Raw genomic sequence first — 26,290 nt, 5'->3', positions numbered from 1 at the left:
TCAAAGTGACACTATAAATCAGGACATCTCGCAGCACTTTTTTACACAAATCCACTGAATTTCATATTCGAATCTTCGGCACTATACTTTTGCTTTCTGTTTGACCACGCAGCCTAATGGAAATGGCAGCTATTCCCAGGCGAAAAATTTGCATACAAAAGTCGACTTTTTACGCAATTTTCTACTCTTTAAGAACTAGATGGTCTTTGGCTTATAAACAATCGCGATGTTTTCCTACCAAATTAAACTTAAAAAAAAATTATTTGATTGCTATAACACATTGAATGCGATTACTGTATGTCTCGAACCCAGTTGTTAGATTATATGGGTTCTTCCCAAGGATATGCGAGTAATTTTAGTGAATGAGTGTGATGATGCACTATGGTGGGTGTGCTGCAGTTGTTCTTTAATCGTGCCATTTTGATGAGAGGACTATTGAGAGATGCACTGATTTATTTGGTTGGATCGGTATTGTGTGATTTTATGACAAAAGGGCTTGTGTGTGGGAAAATTGTTGTGTGTGTACTATAGGAAGTAAAGGCAGAACAGTAAAAAAATTATTAACGAGATGTGGAGCATGTTAGTATACAGAGACATCTGAAAAAGTTAAACTGGAAAAACTGCCTTTTACCGGGGATGAATTAAAAGTGGTGGCTCGGGGTGGTTTCATGTACATTTCAGATCATAAAACATAAGAAGAAATACTATAAATCATTCATTTTCATTGGGTATGCGAAAACCAAATATTTATTGAAAAATCTTTTTCAATTTGATTTTAGGGGAGAGGCAATAGAAGAAAAGCACTATTGTAAGAACTATTGTACCGTATTGGCGGTACAATTCCGATGTTGCCAGAATATTTTTAAGTTAAGTAATACGTATATGCTTCAACGGTGGTGTGCTTACCGATCCTTTTTTACTCAAACAAAAAGTTGTAAATTTAAATCTAATTAAAACTACATCCTCAGATCTCTGAATTAAGCTGTTGGCTTTAATGGCAACATCGCGGTTCAGTGTGCTGTCTATAATATATACTACTTGCTATTTTTGGATGATTTGCGGTAGTACTCTAATGGTTTCAAATTTAAGTACAATCTATAGGATTCTCAAAAAAAAATCAAAATTTTTGGTAGAATTTCATTAAGAGTTCCATTGCGAGTCATCTCTCTGAATTCATTATTGATTTTCTTCTTGGCTGTAAATTCGGCTTTAAAGAGCCATGTCCTTTTCTTTGTCTTTCGACAAATTAATATCTGCTTTTGAGGTTCTTTATAATTAATTCAAGGGCCTGGGAACGGGCTTTTCTTGTTATCCAAAGAGTTTTATTGCGAGTCATTTCTTTTCAGGTAATTGAAGTCATTATAGATTTTCTTCTCAGCTCTAAATATGACTTTAAAAAGCCGTCCTAACCAACCCTTTTCTTCGTCTTCACACAAATTAATCTCTACATTTTGAAGTTTTTTAAAATTAATTTAAGTGCCTGGAAAAGGACATTTCTTGTTTTTTCCAGGCAGTTGAGCAAGAAATACAAAATCTCTTAAAGAGCTCCATTGCGAGTCATTCCTTTTCAGCTAATTGAACTCATTATTGATTTTCTTTTAAGTTATTATTACTACTTTAAAAAACCGCGCCCAAACCATTTTCTTCGTCCTCCAGTTTTCCAAAATTGCTAGAAACAAGGAAAAGGAAATTTCTTGTTTCTTCCAGGCAGTTGAGAAAGAAATACAAAATCACAATAAGAGTTCCATTGCGAGTTCTTCATTCTTTTGAAGTTATTGAAGTCATTATTGATTTTCTTCTCATCTGTTAATAGGACTTTAAAAACTGATAAATCTCCTACAAATGAATATCTAATGTTTTATGTTGTCCAAAATTGAAGTGTTTATTAAGCATTCTTTTAGTCATTCTTCTCATAGAGTGGGAGTAGGATAAACGCTATCGTTATCTTTTTAACTAAGTTTTTTTTTATTGCAAGTTAATGCATTGATTTCCATACCCAAGCAATATATTAAATTGTTTGGCCTAGCAATATATTAAAATAGTATAATTTTAAGCAAATATAAGATAAGTAAACAATAAAATGGCATTTTCTTAATTACTCAATGAAGCTCAAATAAAAAAAAAAACAAATAGAGGTTGAGGTTGAGAACCTGTTAGGTAAGGTTCTTTTTTGATTTTTAATTTGTGTTTTGTTAATAATATTTGATGATTCTAATCACAATAACTTCATTTCATTGATCAATGCCTGAGATATATGAGAAAATAACATTAATGGAATTAATTGAAAAAATTACAATAAATAACTAAATGGTATAAATAATTATTAAATAAAACAATAATTATATAAAAACAGAAAATGAAATTAACGAATCTTTTTTGATTACTCAGCGGTCTGATATAGACATTAAAGAAAAATTATTTTCAATGCTTTGAAGAAGTAATGGCGAGGATTCTTGAATTTCTAATTCAGAATGATTGCAAGAGCCTGAAAAATTCCGTAAAATCCCTGGAAGACTTAAATACTTATTTCATAGTAGAAGGATAAATTACTTAAAAGTGCCTGGAAAATATGAAAAGTATAATGCAAAAAAGATAAAAAACTAATATAATTGTCTAAAAAGAATAAAGAATTATTTGCTATGCATGGAAAAAATAAAGAGTGTTGGAAAATGAATTATTGAAAAACATGAACGAAAATTTCAAATTTAAAACAAACATTTATTTGAAGTTTAATTTCATGTATGTTTTCTAAATGGAAAACATAAATAAACTCCAATACAATTTTTTTGTCTTTTTTAATTTGTGGTTCTTACTTCCATATTGTTTTTTTAAATTCGTTTACAATTTTTTTATTAGAAATATTATTTAGTTAATTATAAATATAGTCTCTAATAGGATACTTAGATCTAAAAAATTAACATCGTTCCGCTGAAAGGTATTTCACATCTAAACAATATACATGGCCGGTCAACAAAATTATGTTTTATTGTAAATTATCTAGAATTAGGATATTACATAGATATACAAGCTACTGTACAGCTTAAAAAGCTGTTTACATATTATGACAAGTGATGATAAAAAATGGGTTTTATTTTTTTTATCACATATATTATTTTAAGTGTTATCAGTGATTTTAAATATTAATTGACCCTGCAACCTACAACAAAAAAGGGTTTAATTTTTAGTATGTTTTACATGTAGTATAATATTGTCCCAAAAAGGCCAAAAATTGAGGTTTGTCGCTAATGGTAGAAGAATATTTATTCAGATATTATTCGTTCATAGTTACTCGTATATTAAGATAGGTTCTATATATGACAAACGTTTTTAAATAAGTATTTTTTAAATAAAGAGACAATTTTCAACGTCTTATATCTCATCAGTTATTTCAGCATAAGTATGGCATATAACTCATCAATTTTTTTGCAATTGTACGGAAAATCTGAAAATGTTTGCAAATTTGGGGTTTACCATTAAAATAATGTTCAAAATTCCCGTTTTTTTACAAAAAAAATGTTTTGGAGGAATTTGATGTAATTATTTATGTTTTCTAATTATTTCAAGTTTTTTTTCATCTTCTATAATAATTTTTTTATTAAATATTTTTTGTTTTTCAACTTTTCGCACTTAATACTTTAAGTTTTTAAGAAATTAAAGCAGTTTTTTATTTTATTTCAGATATCAGAAGACAAACAGGTTTTATTTGTATAAATTTTTAATTTTATTCTATTGACGTTATTTCCTCACGTTTTCGAGGCATTGATCAATGAAAGGAAATGAAATAAATTTGTTTAGAATCATCATATATCTTTGACAATATACAAGAGAGAAAAACAAGAAAAAAAGTACAAAAAACTACCTGTTATGTAATACTTAACCTATATTTGCTTTTTTTAATTAACTTATTTTTTAATTATTATTAAAAGATTGAACTGGAAAATTAAAATAAAATATAAATTTATGCGAGAAAAGTAAAATTTAAAAATATTAGGAGAAAATGAACAAAACAAAATTTAAAAATAAAATGTAATTAATAAAAATTTAGATTCTTTAAATGGTTATAAAAACTCAATTCATTTGAAGGTATTTCTCAAATATTAATTCCAGTCCAGGGAATATTGGAATAAATATTTGGTTGGACTCAATCTTATTAAATTGAAAAAAATAACAAAATAAAATATAAATTTATGCAAAAAAAGGAAAATCAAAAAAGTAACTAAGGACAAAAAGACCAAAAAAAATGAACAATAAAATCTAAATAACTAACTAAAAAATAATTGCTAAATTCTTTAAATGGTTTAAAAAAAACTTATTGCATTTGAAGCTATTTCTTAAATATTTGTCGCAGTCTTAGTCTAGGCATTCGAAGTCATTTTTCATTTTTGAAGTCGTTTTTTATAATTGTAGGCGGTTGGAGCTATGTCTTTAGCTTTTAAATTTTGAAAATTTACTTATTTTTTAATTATTACTAGAATTAGATAGATGACTACAAAAAAAGGAAAATAAAAAAATATATTTTAGGAGGAAAAGGCAAAAAAAAATAGAATCTATATAAAAAAAATTTGATATCGGTTTGTAATAGTCTTAGACATTTGATGCCATTTTTTACTTTTTGCTTATATTTTGTAAGTACTTGTAAAAAATTGAATAAAAAAATTAATAAAATACAAATATATGCAAAAAAAATTATTAAAAAAATATTTAAGAAGAAAAAGGCAAAAACAATTAAGGAATAAAATCTAAATAATAAAAATTATTATTTTTTATTGATTTTTCAAGAAAAAATATTATTGTTGAAGCCACTTCTCAATTATTTGTTCCAGTCTTAGTCCAGACAGTTGAAGCCTTTCCACATTTTTGAAGTCATTTTTTAATAGCTGAAGCCATGCTTTTCTCTATTAAATGCAGACAATTTTCCAGGCACCCTAAAGTCATTTTCAGGATATTAAATTTGCTCATTTTTTTTTAAATATTTTTAATTAAATATTAAATAAAATATAAATTTATGCAAAAAAGTAAAATTAAAGAAAACATATTTAAAAAGAAAACATTAAGATCAAAATCTAAATAATAAAAATTTAGATTTTTTTATTGGTTTTAAAAAAAATTATTGCTTCTGAAGTCGTTTTTCACTTACTTGTTCTAATTTTAGTATAGGCAGTTGAAGCCATTTTTTTATCCAATCTTATTAACTTCCAGACATCCTACCTTATTTTATTCAGTAATTTTCAGAATTTTTAAATTAACTTTTCATTACTTTTTTAATAATCAATATAAGAATAAAGATTTTGAAAAGAGCCTTAATTTAAAAAAATATTCTTATAGAATAAAATATAAATTAACTCAATAACAATAAAATTAAAAAATTTAAGGAGGAGAGAGAGGAGAATTTTTAAATAGGAAAAACACAAAAATTCAAGAAAGTTGTAGAATAAATTCATAAATTTTTTTTTTAATTTCCTTAATGGTTATTCCAAAAAAACAAAATTTACTTAAAAGCATTTCTTATTTTTGAACTCGTTTTTTAAATAATTTTACGCAGTTGAACCATGTTTAATTTTTTCCAGGCATTTAAAGTCATCTTCGTCAATTTCCAGACATCTTACTTTATTATTTTCAGCATTTTAAATTTTGGTAATTTACCTACATTTCTTTAATTATTAATAAAAGATTAAATTGCGAAAGAAAATTGAGATAAGATATTTAAGAGAAAAACGCCAAAGCAACAATTTAAAAATAAAATCGCTACAATTATATTACATCACAAAAGTCGTTACAATTATTTTGCACCCACTTGTAACGTAACGATAAGAAATTCATTGACTACGCTAAAATGCATACAACGAATGTTGATGCACGGGTATTTTAGCACCTAAGAAAGAAGTTTGCCCGGCTGGTATACATAACTAGCTCAAACGTTCAAGAAATATATGTTTTAGTTGTGCATTCCCTAGAATTACGATATTGTAGAATAATTGTTATTTGACAAGATATTATAAAATATTTGTCTTGTGTCATCAGCGATTTTAAAAATTAATTGCCTCTACAATCTACAACTAAAAACGTATTTATTTTTGGGTGACAACATGTTTGAAATTGGCAAAACTTTTGTTTTTTTTTTGTCTTGGTCAAGGTGTCTTGGTGCAATTTAATTATGATCATCGACCTAGCGACAAAATTTTGATCTGGACGGCGATATTTATATACTGTGATAGGTTTTAAGACAAAGGTACTTAAATAAGTAAAATTATCAGGAGATCATTTTCAACCTTTTATATCTCAACAGTTACTTTAGCAAAGACTAACCTATTAAATTTTTTAGAATTCTATAAAGAATGTTCTATTCTATGTCGAGATTTTGCACTATTAATGATATACCTACCACGTTGTATAATTCCCGTTTTTTTAAACAGGTATAAAAAACCATTAATTACGGTAACCGAATTTGATAAATGACTTTAAAAAAATTAGTTATGCATAATGGCAACAATGGATGCGATTGTTGCAGCCTTCGGCGTTATTATGGCACCATGAGATTTTTATCTTTGACAAATAAGGATGATGTAAGGGTCACCTATGACGTCATATCTATTTGCATCAGGGAGTATTATTATATAATTAACAAATGGTAATTGGTGCTTCCTTAAGACTGTTTTAAGTATTTTTTTTAATTATTATTATTTATTTATTGACCAATACATAATTTTAAAATTATTATTTTTTTGCATGACACGAACGCAAGCACGCCGTATATACGCGAACACGAACGAAAATGACAATGATGTCCTAACATTTTAATTATGCTATTGTTTTCATAATTATGGTTATTCTTAAAAAATTAGTCGAATAATGGAATAATTAGCGAGCAATGGCTTGATTGCTTAATTAATTTTGTTCAAGTCCAGTTTGGGATTTTCCAAATAATATATTAATTAGATATCATTAACGTTAATATATGGTACTAAGGTAAGAGAAAAATCAGTTTTAGAAGATTTGAAAGCCGACGTTTTGTTTGCAAAAACCATCATCACTTTTGATTCTTAAATATACTTTTCTCGAAACACAAACTAAAAAATCATCATTTTTATTTGATAAATATTTTTTTTGACATTGATTCGATGTTTTGAACAAAAAAAAAACGATCATCAGCTTTGATTCTTAAATGTTGCAAATTATTCTTTTCCTTTGATTAAAATCAAATTTTAATTCAAAATCTATTGTGACACACGTGCCATTGATTCGACGTTTCGAACCAAAAAAAAATCATTATCAATTTTATGTATAGTTGGCTGCTTGAAATTTAAAATTCGCAAGCCGACGTTTCGCCTCCGAGCAACCATCATCAACTTAGGACATTTCTTAAAGGACTTTAAAGCTACTAAAATTATAATGACACACGTATTATTTCGATATAAAATAAATCATTATCAGTGCTATAATTCATAATTATTTAATTTTACTTTGTACCCTTCAATAAGTACGATTGCTCTTATTTTTGCTTCAAGTTTCGAGGATGCATTTTCAATCAAATTTACACCCAATTTCCTTTTGATGCCGAATTAAAACAAGCTTCGACAGTACTTACCCTCTTTAATTTCCTTGATAATCCCAGTAACCACGTGCTTACCACCATAATCACTACCACTTGTCACGACTTTTCGATTTCCCGTCTCCGGTTTTCTATAATTTCTATTTCCGTAGTCAATTCCTCCGTAATGGTTGGATAGCCCCGAGGATGTTGGTCGAGAATTCGAACTTAAATTGGTCGGATTCTCTTCCAATACCTGCGTACCATATCCCGGAACATTATATTTGTATCCAGAGAACGGGTCACCACCATATCCTGGTTTATGATCGGGACGTGCATCTTGGTAACTGGGTCTACTAGGTCTAGTATAAATGGAGTCTTCACTAGGCCTGGAAGGTTTATTGCCATAATCGAAATTTACCCCAGGCTCATGATTAGAGTGTGAACTAGGTCTAGGATGTCCATAAACAAGGTCTTCACTAGGCCTGGAAAGGTTATTGCTATATCCAGGTTCACGATCAGAATGTGTATCATGATAACTGGGTCTATTAGGTCTATAAATAGAGTCTTCACTAGGCTTTATAGGCCTATCACCAAATCCCAAACCTAATCCATGTTCATAATCAGCACTTAAATCGTGATAACTAGACTTAGGTCTAGAAAATCCAGAAGCCATTGCACCATCTCCAGAAGGCCTGCCAGGCATATATCCCGAAGCTTTATGAGGCATTTTATGTTCATAATTGGGCTTTATAGGCCTCCCATATCCAGATTCACCCCAGTCAGGTCTACTGGGGTCATTTCCAGGTCTCAAAAATAAATAGTCGTAGTCTGGACGATTATAGTCGTTCGGATGAGGAATAACGGATCCGTACTTATTGGGGTAATTTGGAAAAGGTTTTTCATAGTGGTCGTAAAAATTGTAGTTTGGATTGTAGTCTTCGGCATGCTCTAGACTGTACCTAAAACCAAAAATATATATGTTATGCTTGAGAGATTTATACTTTAATGTTTAGAACTTTGCTCTAAGAAGATCATGTTAACTTCAAAGTTTCCATTGGTACTATTCAATCAATCAATAAATGCTTTATTTTTATATAAGTACATTCGCTATAAATTGTGTTTTATGTAAGTGAAACAAAAATGAATCGCACAAACAAATAAGGTAGAAAGTTTGACTAAATTAAGTCATAATCACCTTTCGCAACTAATAGCTCTTTAATACGTTCTCTAATGTTCTTTTGATCATTGAACTTGTAGGCCTAGGCAAAAAGCTGGTAAACTTAGAATAATTTTACCCTGCTTGACCCCGACCACGTTATGAGTATATTATGTGTATAATGTTTTTAACTGTCTCAAATCAAGGAAGATTTCAACTTCTTGGAAAATATTTAGTGAGAATTCAAAGTCTAGAGGCATTCTGATAATGAATTCAGCACTAAAGCAAATATTCGAGGAATCATATTTGACCTTATAAACACGTAAGAAAAGAGTGCCGAATTCGATGACAGAATGGCAAACATTATTTACATCCAAGTAGATTACATCATTAGCATTGACTGCTTTAATTATGCCTATTTGTTGCGTTCATATTTTTAAATTTCTTATGAACTAAACAAACATATTTCCATATAAATGAGGAAGAAAAGTTTAGTATTATATAAGTGATAAATGGTTGGCTGCAAAACTCTCTTCTACTCACATCATACAGAGATCGGATTTTTTTTTTGCAAGACAAAAACACGTTAAAAAGTATTGTGTGTATGCACCACCACAAGCAACATCATATACTATTATCGTTAAATATATATCTATTCAACGATTTTTTAGTAATTTTTTTGTTTTGCTACATTTATCAACCGTATATGGTAAAAGTATATTTATTAAACTGTAGAATATACGATTGTCATATACTATTCTGTATGAAATTCTTATGAAAAATCACTGTTTCGAATCCATATTATCCAATCTAATTAGGCTGTTTTAATATTAAATATTTATATATAAAATTATATCAAATTTAAATAAGAAGCAGTGTTATTAAATTAATTATTGTATATATATTTTCTGCAAAAACATTGTTTTTCCTCAAAACAACCCTTAACCCCCCCACCCACCCCAAACATTTTTCCAGTAAGAAATTCCTTTAAAAAATCACTGTTTTTCGTCCATAATATCCAATCTACGGTTTTTGTATTAAATATTTATTAATACATGTATATAATTATATCAAATTTAAATAAACAAATTGTGTTATTAGATTGGAAAGGTTTAATAAAAATTTTTTTTTCCCAGAATATAATTGCCTGAGAAAAAAATGCTTTTTAAGAAAATTATAGGTAAGAATATACGTATATAATATACGATTCTGGTTGCAAATGGGAACATAATTCGGCATTTAAAAAAATTGAGAAGGGATTTACATATCTAGTCTTTAAAGTCGATTACTATTATCACATATATGCCACTGTGAACCATACGATTTATTTTTCATACACGTATATATCTTATAGTGTAATAATGGAACATCATACACAGAGAAATATAAAAAATAGTATTAAATGGATTAAGGTATCGTAGCGCAATAATTATACCAAATAAGATATACAAATTTCAAAAAAAACTCAAGATAAGCTAAGATACCTAAAAACTAAACAAGGATTTAAAAAATAAAATTTATTTTAGAAAAATGCAGTGGTGTACTTTTTGTTAATTGAAAAATATTTACGATAAATATAAAGCTTGTTCGAAGACTTTCTAAGCCCACAGTAAAATATACCACAATTCAAGTTTAAATGAATATATTTATTATAAATTCCATATCAACAATAAAATTATACGATTAAAATAAAGGTTTTATACTTGTCTTCTATAACTAAAAATTCAACGTTTTGTTAATTGTAAGTATATTTGTTTAGAAGCTCATTCTGAAAATTTGATTTTTTTACATTTGATCATTTAATTTGATTTTCCAAAAACACATCATTTAAATGGCATATAAAATTCATAACACTAATTTTTAAAATATTTAAATACAGTTTATTAAAATCACAAAATTTTTTGATTTTAACAATAACTCTATTAACTGTGGTATTTAGTTTTATGCCACATAATTGTTGCATCATCCGCCAGCTGAACAAATTTCGCTGAGATTCCAAGATTGACCATGTCATTAATATAAATGAGGAACGGAACTGGTCCAAGAACTGAACCGTGTGAAACACCAAGAGTCACAAGTTGCTCCCTTGAAGAGATATCATCCACAGAACCACTCTGCACTCTATTATGCAAATAAGACCCAAACCACAGAACCCTTGAACCCATACCACTCATGTTTTGAGAGCAGTACCTTGTGACTAACACAGTCAAATGCCTTGGTCAAGTCACAAAACACTGCTCTGCTGTAGCAGCATCATCACTGTTCAAGGTTCAAGTGAAAAAATATTGCATCTGATGTTCCCTTGGCCCTTCGAAACCCTAATTGCTCCGACCTAATAGTTTAATTTTAGTTTAAACTTGTCATAAGTCACCTTTAAGAGTTGGAAGCAATGCTATCGGTCTGTAAGAAAAAGATGATTATGAAACTCCCCCCTTAAATAAGATGGGAGATCCTAGCCATCTAGAGATAATTGGGAAATTGAACAGTATTGACAAAATGACTATTGAGGTGGGATTTCCATGATCTTCCTAGCTCAGCAGGCAGAATTTCATTAAAAACGTTTACCTGTGATTCTCAGACTCATATGAATTATAAGAACTGTGATGGGATTGGTACTTTCGTCGGTCCACCTGAACCTGACCATTTCCATATCCAGAATTTAATTCATAAGAGGGCCTAGAAGGAATCTCTGGATCAGGTCTACTATTTTGATCCATATGAGTGTTTGGCAAGTAGCTAAGGCTCCCATAGCCATACCCAAACTGTAAATTTGCTGGCTGTAGTTTGTGGTCGTCATAAGGTTTTGGTAGGGCTGAAGGCCTAAACGGTGGCAAGTGCCCTGTAATAAAATAATATATAAAATATCACTTTCATTTGCAGTAACTGATTTCCTATTTACCATTGACCGGCTTCGGGGGATAGTTGTCTTGGGATACCAAAATGTCATGTACAGGATGTAAAACGTTCTCAGGTCCAGAGGCTATGCTCACCAGTGCCTGGACGTGGTGAAGATCATCTCCTTGAGAACCTACATGTCCTGGTGCCTGACCTTGAGGCTTAGCATATTGATATCCAGTTGGTTGTGAGATTGAGTTGTGGTGGTGGTTAGTTTGGGCTGGTATATGGTGGTCTCCATGTTGTTCCTGAACCGCATATCCGTCATGAGCAGGTTTACTTACTAAAAAGGATTTGTTAGTGGTAATAAGTGCTACTAAAGCTTGAATCACCTTTTATTTTAACTGGCGGAGTAGCTGGTTGTTCTTCATGGTGCTCCGGTGGTTCTAAGACTATTTGACAATCCAGTGTCTTGGTATATAGGTCATAATCAGTATCTTTGATCGTACCAATGGGTTTTAAGTCTGCGGTTTCTTTTATGATGTATTTGCCCAATAGGCATGTTCCATTGCCCTTTGGACCTATGCTATAAAAAATTAATAATTTACATTGTAATTAAATAAATTATTTAATAACAACAAATAAATCACGACGATTTGAAAATAATATAATAGAAGGAAGTATTTTCAAGTTTTAGTGCAGCCTTGGCCATCCAAGTTATAAAAACTAACTAGGCATAAGAAAACAAAAGAAGTCGACCAATTATTTTCGAGTTGTGATTGTTCTCCTAAATGGCCACAGGAAACGACGACCTTCAGGTGTTTTTCTTTAATTTTTTTTACTCGTAATGTGCATATTTATATGATGAATTAGTAATTGGATAATAATTTTTTTAATACTAGGATCGTCATTTTTTATATACTTATTAGTTATATAAGAGTTACGTCATATTAAAATTATAATACTTACCCAAAACTGTAGGCTCGACATCTCTTGTGCTCTTTTGTACATTCCATTTCGCATTGAGAAACGGTATTGTGTGCGAAAGTCTTGTATGTTTGTTGTGGGCTTAGTTTTTCTCCTATAGCCAACCTTTCATAACAATCTGAAATTAAATTTTTGAAAAAAATTTATCCTGTAGGCATATAATTAAGTGGATTTCATTAATACGCATTAAGTCAATCATACACACATCTTTTTTTGGTTTAACTGTATCTTTGATTATGGTTGAATCAGGTTTCGCAGCGGGCTGAAAATGTTAATGAACTTTTTCGCTTGATTTGTGACCTCTTAACAGATGGTTGATATTTTTGACCCAGTAAAATAGAGAAAATATTGTTCAAGCTTTTAAGGATTATAAATTGAAGTTAATTAAAGTATTGACAAGTTAAATTCTAAAAATAATCATATGGACGTCTTACTTCAGAAATAATTTAAAAAAACTGAAATATTTTTGGTTAATAATTAGAAATTAGTATCTAAAATATGACCTTAAACTAAATTTTAAAGCAAAAAAAGTATAAAAAGAAAAAAATATATTTGTTTTTTGAAGATATTAATTTTTTTCTTTATCACTACCCATAATTACAATTCATTATATTAATTACCCTCCACAGACTTTAGTAGTTTTTTAATTTGAATGCCTTAAAAATTTTTTTTAAAATTGTGCGAAAAAAATTCTATTTTGTATTTTCTTTCCTTTAAAAATTTAAAATAAATTTTTGAATTTGCAGGCAATTTTTATTTTTCTGTTTTCAAAGCAGTTTTCAAGTGACTTCTTATTCACCTTAAGTGATAGTAATTTCAGCTAAAGCTTAAAAGAAGACGAATAGCACCGCGACTTTTACTGTTTATTGAGAGTTTAATGATATCTACGTTTTCCAGAAAATGCAACCCATTTTCTAACAATTCCAGGCATTTGTAATATTTGCCGATTTAATTTATAACAATAATTTCAGACTACAGCACTATCTTTATATATTCCAGTTAGATAAAGAGACAGAAGACTTAATACAAAATATTTTCAATAATTATTTTTTTAAGGCAGTTGAAGTTTATTTCTTATTTTATTTAGTAGTTTTAGGCTGCCATAGTCTTTAATTATGTACTTGAATGTTGTTGACAGTTTAACTATGGCAGGCAGTTCAACTAATTTTTGGGACCATTCATGAGATTTCAATTAATTTTTTGTTTCACACCTTTGCAGTCATTTTTATAGAGGGTGCTTCATAATAATCTGACCACGCAAATAAGTCTGTAAAAACAAGTAATAATACAAAATGACCTTTATCAAAGGAAAGATAAAGAAAAAAATAAGGGTTATCTTTAATTTGACTTAAGAGGTCGTTTTAAACGTGATTTGAAGCTCAAGATAATTTTATTTAAAAGGAACCTTCTAGTTCTAATGTTGAATTTGAAAAGAGCGAAAAATTTCACGTTTAAAATGATATTTTAAAAAGTTTTTGTTTTTAAGTTCTTTCCAGGTCGTTGAACTGATTTTTCAAGTTTTAATTTCCAAAGCTTAAAAAATTTATTTTTCATATTTTTAAAAATTTTTAAGGTCGCCCAACCATTTTTCTGTCATTTCCAGGATAAATAAGTTAAAATGTTTTTTTTTCTAGGCTCGTAATTCTAATTGTTAAATAGATATTATTATTTAGGCCTCTTTCCAATAATCTCCAATTTTTCCGGTTCTGAACAGCTTGCATTCAGTTTGTGGAGATGCGTTTCACATCATCTGTCCATCTGGTTGGTGGTCGGTTATGGTTTCTGTAAGCTATATGCTCAGCTTAACTCTGTTTCAAGCAAGCCACTCGCTCTACCGCATCTGCAACCCCAGATCTCTGTCCTATTGTTTCATTGGGTACTCCACCCCTTATTGTAATTCCCGATGGAGAACGTTTCATGGCGCGTTGTGTAGCTCTAACTTTATTTTCTAATTTCTTCGTTAACGCTAAAGTCTTTGACGTATGCATTGATCAAAACCTTTGCTTTTCAGGCACAACGGAATCTCTGACTTAAATTTATGTTGAAGTTTTCGATAAGCTACCCACATAGGCAATATGATATCAATATAATGGGTGATTAAGATGATTTCTTATCGATTTTTATACCTAGACTCTCTAGCTCAATATTTTTCAACATTTTGAACTATTCAAGAATGGTGGTAAGCAGCTTAAGCGAGATTGTATCTTTCTGTCGATCAATTATCGGTCTGCTCATGTATTCTTACACTTGCTGTTGCTTGGTGGTAGATATGTTGTAGGATGGTACAGTATTTACTGTCAACTTGGCAGTCAGCCTAGCTACCATCTTATTATGTCTAAGGAGTCTTTTTCTTTTTTTAAAGGCTTTTTCATAGTTCACAAACACTAGCAGTCAAGTCCGTTGGCCTCAGATAACTCTGGGTAAAGCTCTAGAAATTTATCAGGATCCTTAAGTGAACTTCTGATTCCTTTCAGTGCCCCTAACTGACAGAATTCATTCAATAATCAGTCGTTTTTTTGAGAGTGAACCCTGAGTTTTCTAAATTGCCTTTTAGGTTCTCATCTATGCCCACTATTATAAGTTTCAGTTCGAAAGGTCGTTGAGAAGTTTGAATTTTATGTAAAAAGACCCTCTAGTTATATCTTCAGAAATCTCGAGTTTGTTCTTTCATACATCACTTACTAGTAATTTTTTTAGAAACTTCTACTTTCTTTCATGATTAACTTTTTTTATTTCTACTAAGATAACCTACTACTATTTTTTTTCAGAAACCACTAGTTTTTTCCTCCATACACTTTGAATTATGCTCAATGTATGACCCACTAGTAACTTTTTTACAATCCTACATTTTTTATTCAAAATCTTTTTAGTTACATTTGCTGAAACTGCTACTTCGTTTCCCAATGAATGTTTATATTCAAGGTATGATTCTTCTTTCATAAAATTGGTAATTTAAGTTTGTAAGTGCATTTTTGATACGTTGGCACGGCTCGACCTGATTGTTCTGGAGGCTGAGAAAAATCGAGTTTAGTTTTAAGGCCCTTAAGAGAGGTGACAGTAAGTTGATTGGCCTATAGTTGTTTAGGTTGGCAACATTTTCCTTTTTGTGCATGATAATTATTATGGCATTATTGCAGTCTGTAGGGACTGTTGCTTTGATAAGATATTTATTAAATAAAACTATTATTGTCTTCAGTAAGATCTCTCTTCTTTCCTTAACTGCCTCTATCACAATACCATCTTCACCAGTAGCTTTATCCTTCTTTATCTGATCCCTGATTAATGATCTGAAAGATTGTCTGGAGATCCTTTTCTTTTTCCTCTACAGGTTTGAATAAAAACATCTTTTATGATTTCCAGGATTTTTTTTCATTCGTGGTGGGTTATCCATCTTTATTCTTTAGTTTATTATCTTTAGTTTTCTCTTTTGAGAGATTTTTATTGAGGAATGCAGTGTTTCTATATACATTTCATTTATATTTTCTAGGTGTTCACTAATGGTTCGTTGGTATTCACTACTATTTTCACTCCTCACTCTAATGTTTCCTATCTCCTTAGATTCATCCTTATTGGTACCCTGGCCATTCTATCGTCACTATCTACCTATAGTTGACTTAGCACTGTAACATCTTATACAAGTCGCTTTTTCTTGATGTCGAAATAATCGATCTCGTTTTTTCTATTTCCTTCAGGGATGTTCCATGTTTGGGTATTTAGCTTTCACAAAGAAAGTATTCATACAGACCATGCTCCAAAAGGAACGTGATCTATACGCTAGTAGGGTATTTCCTCTAAGTATAGGCGGTTAAAGTAAATTATTCTTATTTTATCCATTAGATTATTTTATGATTAACTCCTTTTTTTATGTAAATATTTTTTTATATGTATTTTTATGAGAAACTCTGATTTGTTAACGGTTACATCTTGACTATTGAAATGCCTTTAAAACACTTAAAGAGCTTTTCTGTTAGGACTTATATTAGTTTTTCGCTAGAAAAATCTGTTTTTTATCACATACCTAGAAAAAAATAATTTCCTTGGAAGAAATAGCAATAATTATAAATAAATAAATTCAAAATATAATTTAAGGCAAATTCGAATGAAATAAAGCTCTTCGCAGTAAGAAGGCCTTTATTCATGAATTTTTTTCAGGAAAATTTTCAGGACAATTTTTTCCTTTAGACAGAATTTTTTGATTCTATCAGGATTAATAAATTCTAAAAACTGTACTAGGAACTATGAAAATTTTACACTCAAAATTCCCCAAAAAGTTCGCATAAGCAAATACCTAAATAAACTTCTATTCTATTCCAGCATTTTTTAGATTCCTATCCATATCTAAAAAATGCTTTTTTGAATATTTTATTTTATATATTCTAACTATTATTATAACAATTCCAGTGGGTCTAAGAAAGCCAGCAAGCCGAAAATTTAAATATCAACCTATTTTGGTGCATAACCTATAAATATAGGACTCACCTTTTTATATACATACATACAAATTGTCTTAAAAATAATATTAAATTATTTAACAGCAGATTTAAAAAAAAAATGAAGTTAAGTAACATTTTTCTAGTCCGAAAATTAAAGACAAATAAAATATATGATAATAAACTTGATGTTTTTTTTTTAATTTTGGCCATACATTTTTCGTATTTAACAAATCTAAAAATTGTTTTTTTTAATTATTTGATAGAGAGCGCAACAATTTCACTTCGAATAAATGATAAAACACAAAAGATAAATTAAAAATAAAAATGATTAATATTTGCCTGTAAATGCATTTTAAAATTCTTTTCCTGAAAGATCCCTGAATCTTAAAAAATAATTGCTCATTGCGAAATTACTCAGCAGCAGTTTGAATTGCTCTCTTGTGTTTATTGTATTTTTAACAATTGATTCTAGCTTTAGCTTTCTAGATTTAGCATTAAGATACCCTCTTACTGGTCTAGCAAAATGCGCAATTCGTTTTACATAAAAACTATTTAAAGATAATTCCTCTAAATAATCAATATATCAGTATCATATTACATTTGGAGGTAAGGCCTCAAAAAAACATTGTCTATTACACCATACAAAATATTTTTAATTTTTAATTTTAAATTCGTATTGAGAGTGTCTTTTAGTAATGAGGTTCGGATTTCCAATATCCCATGAGTGCTTTTTGTTAAATTAAAAATTCCTTGTCATGTAAAAGTCCCTTCATTTGTAATTATAACTTTATTTATACGAGGTCTGGCTATTAAATAAGAGATAAGAGACTGGTTACGAAAAAGGGTTTTATTATAAAAGTTATTATACATTCGAATGCTCCCCTTCAATATACTCCCCTCCCCTCGCCACACATCTTTCCATACGTTTTTTCCATTGATCGAAGCAGTGCTGAAAGTCTTCTTCGGTGAGGGCCTTTAAGAGCTCTGCCGTTTTTTGCTTTATCGCTTCCATCCCCTCAAATCGGGTCCCTTTCAAAGCAGATTTTATCTTCGGAAACAAAAAATAGTCGCGCGGGGCCAAATCTGGCGAATACGGCGCGTGTTCGAGCGCTGGAGTGCGCTTACCGGCCAAATACTGCCTCACAGATAGCGCGTTATGGGCAGGTGCGTTGTCCTGGTGCAAAATCCTCGAGTTGTTTTTCCACAACTTTGGCCGTTGCCAAAACTGACAAATAGTAATTCTGGTTGACAGTCTGACCCTCTGGAACCCATTCAGTCATCACGATACCGTTAATGTCGAAAAAAACGATCAACATTGCCTTGAATTTTTATTTGGACATCCTTGCTTTTTTTATTCTGGGCGATTCAGGCGTCTTCCAATGCATCGATTGCCGCTTGGTTTTAACATCGTATTGAAAAATCCACGTTTCGTCGCAAGTAATAATGTTTTTCATCAGTAAGCAGACCTGTTGACGCAAGAGGTTTTGGCACAGATGTAAATAGCTCCGCATGGAGCTATTTACATCTCAGCTCCGTGCGGAGCTATTTACATCTGTGGTTTTGGTCAGGAGTCAGGTTTTTTGGCACCAACTTCGCACAGACTTTTGTCATGTGTAATCCCCGTGTAAAATTTTTTTAACCGTTTCTTTATCGGCGTTTACAGCCTCGGCAATCATCCGGGTGCTCATTCGACAATCTGCACGTACAATTTGGTTGATTTTGGTCACTGTTTCCGGAGTTGAAAAAGTGACAGGGCGACCTGAGCACTCAGTCGGAGTTTTTTCAATTTAACGAGAAATTTAAGATTGATGCGTTGCTTTCGTTTTTCGTCACACATGGTTTTCGGCACGAGAAAAAAACACGTTTGTTTCAAACCGTTACTGCACGAATACTATAATAGTGACGAAAACGTGTTTTGGTACGTGCATAGACAAGATATCTAGATACCCAACGCACTACTAATTTTTTTCCCCTGGGCGGCCTCCATGCACGTAGTCTCGTTATTTAATAGCCAGACCTCTTAAATAAGGGATTTTAATTTTGTTAGGCCTAGATAGAACGGAAACATTCTAGTCTTAATCTGGAATATTTGCATCCAAAAATTTTGTACAAGCGTGAAATGATAAAGATGTTCGCCATTAAAAATTTTTAATACTGATGCCTTACTAATGCTATTTCTTGCAGCCATATACTATTTGTGGATCTTCAACAACCTGGATTAACAATTTTTCTTCTTCATCCAGACCAACCGGGATGTTGGATGTGAACATCCCCTAGTATATGTTTCTAAAAAGTTTAACATCTGGATATTTCCCTATTGGATATAATTGTCCATAACGCCGACAAGCTCTTAAACCGCTTTTCTCATTTCCGAAATAGAAAAGAATTGATGCCTAGACATTTTAAACCAAAGTGATAAATAAACAATAAACACTGGAACCAATCCTAACAAGATAATAACTAACAGACCGTGATGAAAGATCGTAATAACGTTACTAAACGTGAATTTTTATAACCACTCATCAAAGTAGCTGACAGGAACATAAACCCTGACAATGATGTTTATAATAGTTCATCTTATCAGACACACCCTTCTTAAGAGATATTTTAACTTAAAATAAGAAAATAAAATTTTATGTTAAGCACATTGAAAATTATTAATGTAAATATCATAGCGAGATTTTTGAACTTTACCTTTTTTAAGCAAAACTGTTGGCAACAATGCATATTTCAATTAAAAAAATTCAATAATGTGGCGTTTTTTTTATGAGGTAATTTTTGCCATAATATTAAATAAATACAAAACGAGTACATACTAAATTTGAGGCCAAATTAAAAAAAAAATATGAGTTTATCACCTTCTATCTTGGTAGTCTTTGACTCTCGGACTAGGAAAATTGAACTTATTTTTAATCCTCTTTGTAAGAATCCGTTGTTAAATTACTTACCATTTATTTATAGGATACCTTGTATATATGTTTATAACTATATATTTGAATTACTTTTATCATCTCATAAATTCAAAACCAAGTATCCTGTTAATTTATTTAGAATTTATTGTATGTGAAGAAATGTTTTTATGATCTTTTGCTATAGAAATAATAATTTCCTACGTAAAGAAAATAATTGTTTATCAGTTTCTATATTGCATTATTTAAATTTAAAACCTGCTTCTGGGGGCATTTATTATATTTATTTTTGTATACTTAATATATGTACTTAACTTACCATTTTTTATCACAGTAAGCTTATTATCAAAATGTATCGCCCTTGCAACAGCAAACACTAACAAAAACTTGACCACCACTTTTAATGCCAACACCATTGTAAATAATTGTCAAATAATTTTTAAAACAAAAATATTCAAATTATTTTAAGCTGATCTAAGCCATTTTAAAAAGACTTTGGGTAACTTTAAGCAGGTAAATCAATCGGAACAGCAGCCGCTCCTTCGGCAATTAAACTGAAATTATATCAATTATACACTTTCTTGCATCTTTGTTTAGTAACATGCACGTTTTTTTATTTAAATTAAATAAAATTAACACTAAATTCTTCTTTATAAGCCCTTTTAACTCGCGGTCACTTCTCGATCTTAAGAAAGGCCAGCGCAGACTAGAAGGCCGTCATGAAGATGGTTTGGTAGTCGCGAACTTCTTCTTATGTCTTTTTTTTTGTCGGTCGATTATCTCATGTTAAGATCTTCGAATTAATTTCATGTCTTGGTACTGATTGGACCGCGCGAAATTGCTTTGGTCATCAACTGTTCTGGTGTGAACAGAAAAAAAATTGGAGTCATCGGCTTAATTCTACGCGTAAGGTTTTTCTTTGTTGGTTAACGTATATAAGCTTTTGTTTCTTGTAGTTTTAGTTTTACAAGAGGAAATGAGTCGTTTATATGCAAATTATATAGCGTTTTTAATTTTTATATAAATTAATAATATTGTTTTATTAAAATTTACATTTCCTTTGGGTATATGACAATGCATTTTATGTATAAAATATAATTGGAGCATTTTAAATTAGCAATAGTTTTTCTTAAATTTAAAAGTGTAATAGAAAATTTTTAGGCATCAACCTTTTTGCAATATCGTTATTATGTTTGAAATAAAACCATTTAGTTAACATAACTAACCATCTCTTTTTAATACACTATATATTCATCATAATCTACCTTTGTTCAACAGATAAAAACTATTAAATAATTATTCACTAATTTCATGGACTTGCCTAATCTTTGAAACAAGAAGGTGCAGCCATCATCACCTTTTTATTAAATTATTATTATTCAATTTTTTTGTGCTTTTTAGGATCGTTAAAACGTTGTATCCGAACTATTAATAATAATTTGGCAATTACTGGTTTAATGTGCTGCGTACAAGTCTTCGTAATATTATATCTACCATTTGTAGGCTAATTATTATTATATATAGCGACGTCACTGGTTTTTAGGCCAATGTTTGAAATTCACGGCAATTTAAAATCCAGTTTCGTCTTCATCAATTCGTCAATTTTTTATCCCTAAAATCGATGGAGTATCACAACTATTAATAACATTAACATTTAAAAAAAAAAAAGACAAAGATTTCTTGGACTTTTTTTGTCTCATACATTGTTATTGACATACGTCTTTTTATCTCTAACACATTGTTTTGAAAAATATTAAAATAAGAAAACTGTTAGCAAAACAAAGCTTACAGCTAATTTTGATACACCTATAATTCTAAAAATGCCTGACGGTAGTCTCTCTCACTCTATATTTTTATGTCCTATGATTAAGAGCGAAACAGTTGTGATTGAAAAATCAGTCTCATGTGGAGCGAATAAGGTTTTATGTAATTGGTTGGGACGTGTTATCCATATTCTTCATCCCTTGCCCAATATCATCAATTTTTCCGTTCAATATTGATATTTCCTAAAATAATTAAAAACAGCACTTATTGTACATCTACACAAAAAGGGTGGTAGATCTTTGGTTGATAATTATAGGCCTATTATCTGTATTATTTTCGAAAATTCTCGAAAAATCTTATAAAAAAAGCTTGTGGCATTTCTTCATACTTTTAGCATTTTGTCAGTCCATCAGTTTAATTTGACTAACTACAACCTTTATTTTAAACAATTTTGATTCAAAATTGAAATCTGCTATTATTTTCTTTGATTTTACTAAAGCTTTTGATTCTGTTAACAACACTATGCTTCTAAGTAAGACTTTTCATTATGGTGTATGAGGATCTGCCTATTGATGACTTGAATCACATTTGTCAAATCAAATTCAGGCTGTAAAGCTGAGAACAACAAAAAGTTAAAACGGATGTTCTACAGATATGTGTTTTTGGTCCTATTCTATTTCTGATTTTTATTATTGATTTACTTTCTTTAATTGAAGACAGTTATATCACCTTATTTGCCAATGATACATCGGCTATTATTTCAGTTCATGACTATCAAAGTCTTCATAAGGAGATAGCAAATACATAGCTAGGATAGGATCACATTATATGATGAAAAAGGATAGGGATAGTGTTTTTTCAATTTCAGGTAATTTTATAGTAGCTTAGAAAGAATTTAAGATATAAAAAAAGATGGATCTATTACGAATAATTAAACTCGTTTAAGAACATCCTATCGCAATTCGATGGCATGAGCTGCGGTGTCCGAGTGGTTAAGGAGATGGACTTGAAATCCATTGGGCTCTGCCCGCACAGGTTCGAATCCTGTCCGCAGCGACACTTTTTAGTTTTTTTTTTAATTCTTATTTTATTAAAATATTCATTGAAGTCATTTAATTGATTTAATTTAAATCAAAATTTCAGTATTTTAGTAAGGGTTTTAATTAAAAATGACTTAGTACACCGCTTCTTCTAATTAAAAAAAAAATCGAATCCATATTTTTTTAACAATATGTTGTTTATGTGTAAGTGAAGATTCTTAGAAAACGTATTATAAAAACCAGTTGATTATATTTTAATTACATTGTTATAATGCGAATAAGAGGTTTGGCCTTAGGGTACCGAAACTACAAATTAAGGCGGCGAATTATTGACCACCAAAAGAAATTTATGGAGAGGCTTCATTATCTGAATCATTAAATTTTACGATTATTAAAACCGCCATAGGAAATCAAAATTTCGGACAAAACCTGTCTAACTTACCGTATAACTTGTAATCCACGTCAGAAAGGTACATTTTCCAGACGTCTGTACATACATGAGTGTAGAGAATTTAGTGGAGGTATTTTTGTTGGTACTGAATCAGATGATGCACGAGCAAAATATTGTCTTCAGCCAGCTTCTTTTTACACTATTTTAAACCCTATAAGTTATGTACTAGAAAAGTATTCCATAATTTATGATATTGTTAATATCTATAAATAATACGTCAATTAGGACCAGAATCGCGCGACAAAAATATTGCAACTTAACTCAATAAAATCGCCCCAGCAAGTTACGATCTGTTGTAATAAGATAAGCGTTTATGTTTTTTAAGTGAATTGTAAGAAAAAAGTTATTAGTAAACGCAATTTTTTTAAGGCATTTTTATTTTTTGGTTAGGGATTTTTCCAACTAGTCGTAACCGCTTTTATTGGCAATAACTATAAAAAATTGCGTGGATACCACGCATTTGCAACAAAAATCATGCCACTTGACGTGATAAAATCGCTTTGGATTATATTTAAATTATTTTTTTTAAGTATTTTTAGTCTTTTATTTAGTAATTACCTGTTATTTTGGTAGTACATACAAATAAGAGTATCAATATCATGGATATTGATTTAATCAATTTTGTATGCTTAAAAATGCTATAATATAGTTGCTAAACGCTATAATATAGTTTTGTAACGCAACCTTTATTATAAGTAATTTTATTTATTTATTTAGTTGTTTGTTAGACATCTGGGCGACACCTGCAAAAATTGCATCAATTAAGCAACATCGCGTGTGTAGTACCTAGTTTTTTCAGGCATAAAATACTGCAATTTCTGGATGAGACAATGTCGATGTGACATCGTCAAAAATCGCAGATGTTAACTGTGGGCTTAAGCAATAAAGTTAAAAACTTGTCAAAAATTGCGTTGTTTAGTAATTCAAATAAGTAATTATTAATAAATCATTTAATGAACGTATGTATTTTTATTTACTAATTATCAATTTCCTTAGCAATACTAAATTTGCATGAATAGAGCAATATCGTTAGACAAAAATAGGCTGTAATTTCTTGACGAAATAAAATCGCAGATTTTAACTCTGTGATTAAAAAATAAAATTAAAAGATACTAAAGAATAATACTTTAAATAAATTATTTTTAGCTTTTTGTTGCATAGCCAAAAATTGCATATAAGAAGCGACAAAAATAGGTGAATTACTTCACCCGACACTTAATTTCGTCTTAAGTCACTATTAACGACATAAGACGAAACATTATAAGACTGCTTTATTTGAAAATAATTTTTTTTTTCAAATTCTTGGTTATATTGGCATTTCTTCGTTACGCAAAATTGCATCAATGAACTCCCATGTAAACTTCCTTTACACAAAAAAAGTTGGATCGACAGAAATTGCACATATTAGCTCTGTTAAAATATCGTCGAAAATTGATATTTTTTTATAATTCAAGTAAAGTATTTTGTTACATAGTCAAAAATTGAATATATAAACCACAAAAATAGGTGAATTTATTAACAGCGGTTGATATGCACAATTTTAATTTTAATTTATTAATTACCGAATACGTGAGCATAGTTACAAAAAAAGGATGAATAAAGCAACATCGTTAGACAAAAAACAGCTACAACTTCTTGACGCGATAAAATTTTAATGCTGTAATTAAAAAATAAAATTTAAAGATCAAGGATCGCTTTTTGATAATTTAAATAAAGAATTTTTAGTTTTTTATTGCATAGACATAAACAGGTGAATTTTTTCACGCGACAAAATTACTATTATTAACGACACAAGCCAAATAAGAACAGAGCATTATATTATGACTGATTTATTGTAAAATAAGCTTTATTATAAATTTTTGGTTATATTGGCATTTCTTGATTACGCAAAAATGCGTTAATGAACTCCCATGTGAACTTCCTTTAAGCAAAGTAATGCTGCAACTTTTTGACGCGATAAAATCGATGTTGGATCGACAAAAATTGCAGGTATTATCGATGCCACATCATCAATAGTCGGAGGTGTTAACTCTGTGATTAAGAAACAATGTCAAAAAAATCATCGTCATCAATAAGAGCGTGGTTTAATGATTCAAATAAGCGACTTTTAATTTTTTATTTCATAGTCAAAAATTGCATATAAAAGTGTGCCGTGTGTGGTGCCGATATACGCCATTTTAATTCTCATTTAGTAATTATCGATTACGTTAGCAATATTTACCAAAAGTTCCATAAAGTATCGCTAAACAAAAAAGCCTATGTGATAAAATCGCTTTTTAATAATTTAAATAAAGTATTTTCATTTTTTGTTGCATAGCTAAAAATTTCATACAATAAGCAACAAAAGTTGCATATTTCCACGCGCTAAAATCACTATTATTAACGGATAAAAACGATTTATTGTAAAATAAGCTTTATTACAAATTCTTGATTATGTTGGCATTTCTTGATTACGCGAAATTACGTCAATGAACTCCCATGTGAACCTCCTTTAAGCAAATAATGCTGCAACTTTTTGACGTGATAAAAACCACTTTCTAGCACGATCTGTTTTAAATAACGCTATTTTTAATTTCTAATTTGTATCATAGGAAATAAAGGATTAAGGAAGGTAAAAACAAAAGAAAACATAATTTCAAAATAAAGTAATACAAAAAAATATATATAATTTCTACTGGTGCAAGGGAACAAGTAATCAATTCGCAAATATTTTTGTTATATCAGTTTTAAAACTTGCACTTTTATTACAATAAAAAAAACCCTTACATAAACACATAATGAGTAAAATTTCGCTAATCGAGACTATAAATTACAAAAATATCGTACCGCTAAACGAATTGCTGTATATATTTATTATATAACAAAAATATTAACAAAAAAAAATCTAGCCATTGCAGTACATACCAACAGAAATAAAATATATAAACAAAAAATAAGGTTAGCAACATCTACACTAAAAAATGTTCACCAGTAGTTCAATATAATTCTAATAAATTAATTAAAAAACGGGACAAAATGTACAATTTTTTATCAAAGGTACATTATATAAATGTTTTAAACATTACATTTTAATTTTTTAACTGATTAGGTAGTATATAACAAAAAAAAATAGTATAACCATTACCCATTCGCCAACCCTGATTTCTTTTTTCTTTTTACAAAAAAAAATTCAGGCTACATTTCA

At 29.8% G+C, this 26,290-nt stretch overlaps 1 protein-coding gene and 1 non-coding gene across 2 annotated transcripts in view; one reads left to right on the top strand and one right to left on the bottom strand.

Annotated features, from left to right (window-relative positions):
- LOC126743078 (uncharacterized) overlaps positions 1–20,553 on the bottom strand; it is a 54,796-nt gene extending 34,243 nt beyond the window's left edge. Inside the window, exons 1-6 of the mRNA XM_050450012.1 lie at positions 20,171–20,553; positions 12,492–12,627; positions 11,915–12,108; positions 11,587–11,865; positions 11,253–11,526; positions 7,586–8,490 (exon numbers count right to left, since the gene is read on the bottom strand). Coding sequence (XP_050305969.1) covers positions 7,586–8,490; positions 11,253–11,526; positions 11,587–11,865; positions 11,915–12,108; positions 12,492–12,627; positions 20,171–20,267 — 1,885 coding nt within the window. The 5' untranslated portion in view covers positions 20,268–20,553. The remainder of the gene's footprint in view (positions 1–7,585; positions 8,491–11,252; positions 11,527–11,586; positions 11,866–11,914; positions 12,109–12,491; positions 12,628–20,170) is intronic.
- Positions 20,554–22,589: 2,036 nt separating this feature from the next.
- Positions 22,590–22,671, top strand: Trnas-uga (transfer RNA serine (anticodon UGA)). The gene has a single exon. It is a non-coding gene; the product is annotated as a tRNA-Ser (tRNA).
- Positions 22,672–26,290: the final 3,619 nt, after the last annotated feature.

The sequence above is a fragment of the Anthonomus grandis genome, chromosome 12 (genome assembly GCF_022605725.1).
Source record: "Anthonomus grandis grandis chromosome 12, icAntGran1.3, whole genome shotgun sequence".
Taxonomy (NCBI): domain Eukaryota; kingdom Metazoa; phylum Arthropoda; class Insecta; order Coleoptera; family Curculionidae; genus Anthonomus; species Anthonomus grandis.
Note: the sequence above shows the minus strand (reverse complement) of the source record. Positions and strands in the feature narration are given on the sequence as shown.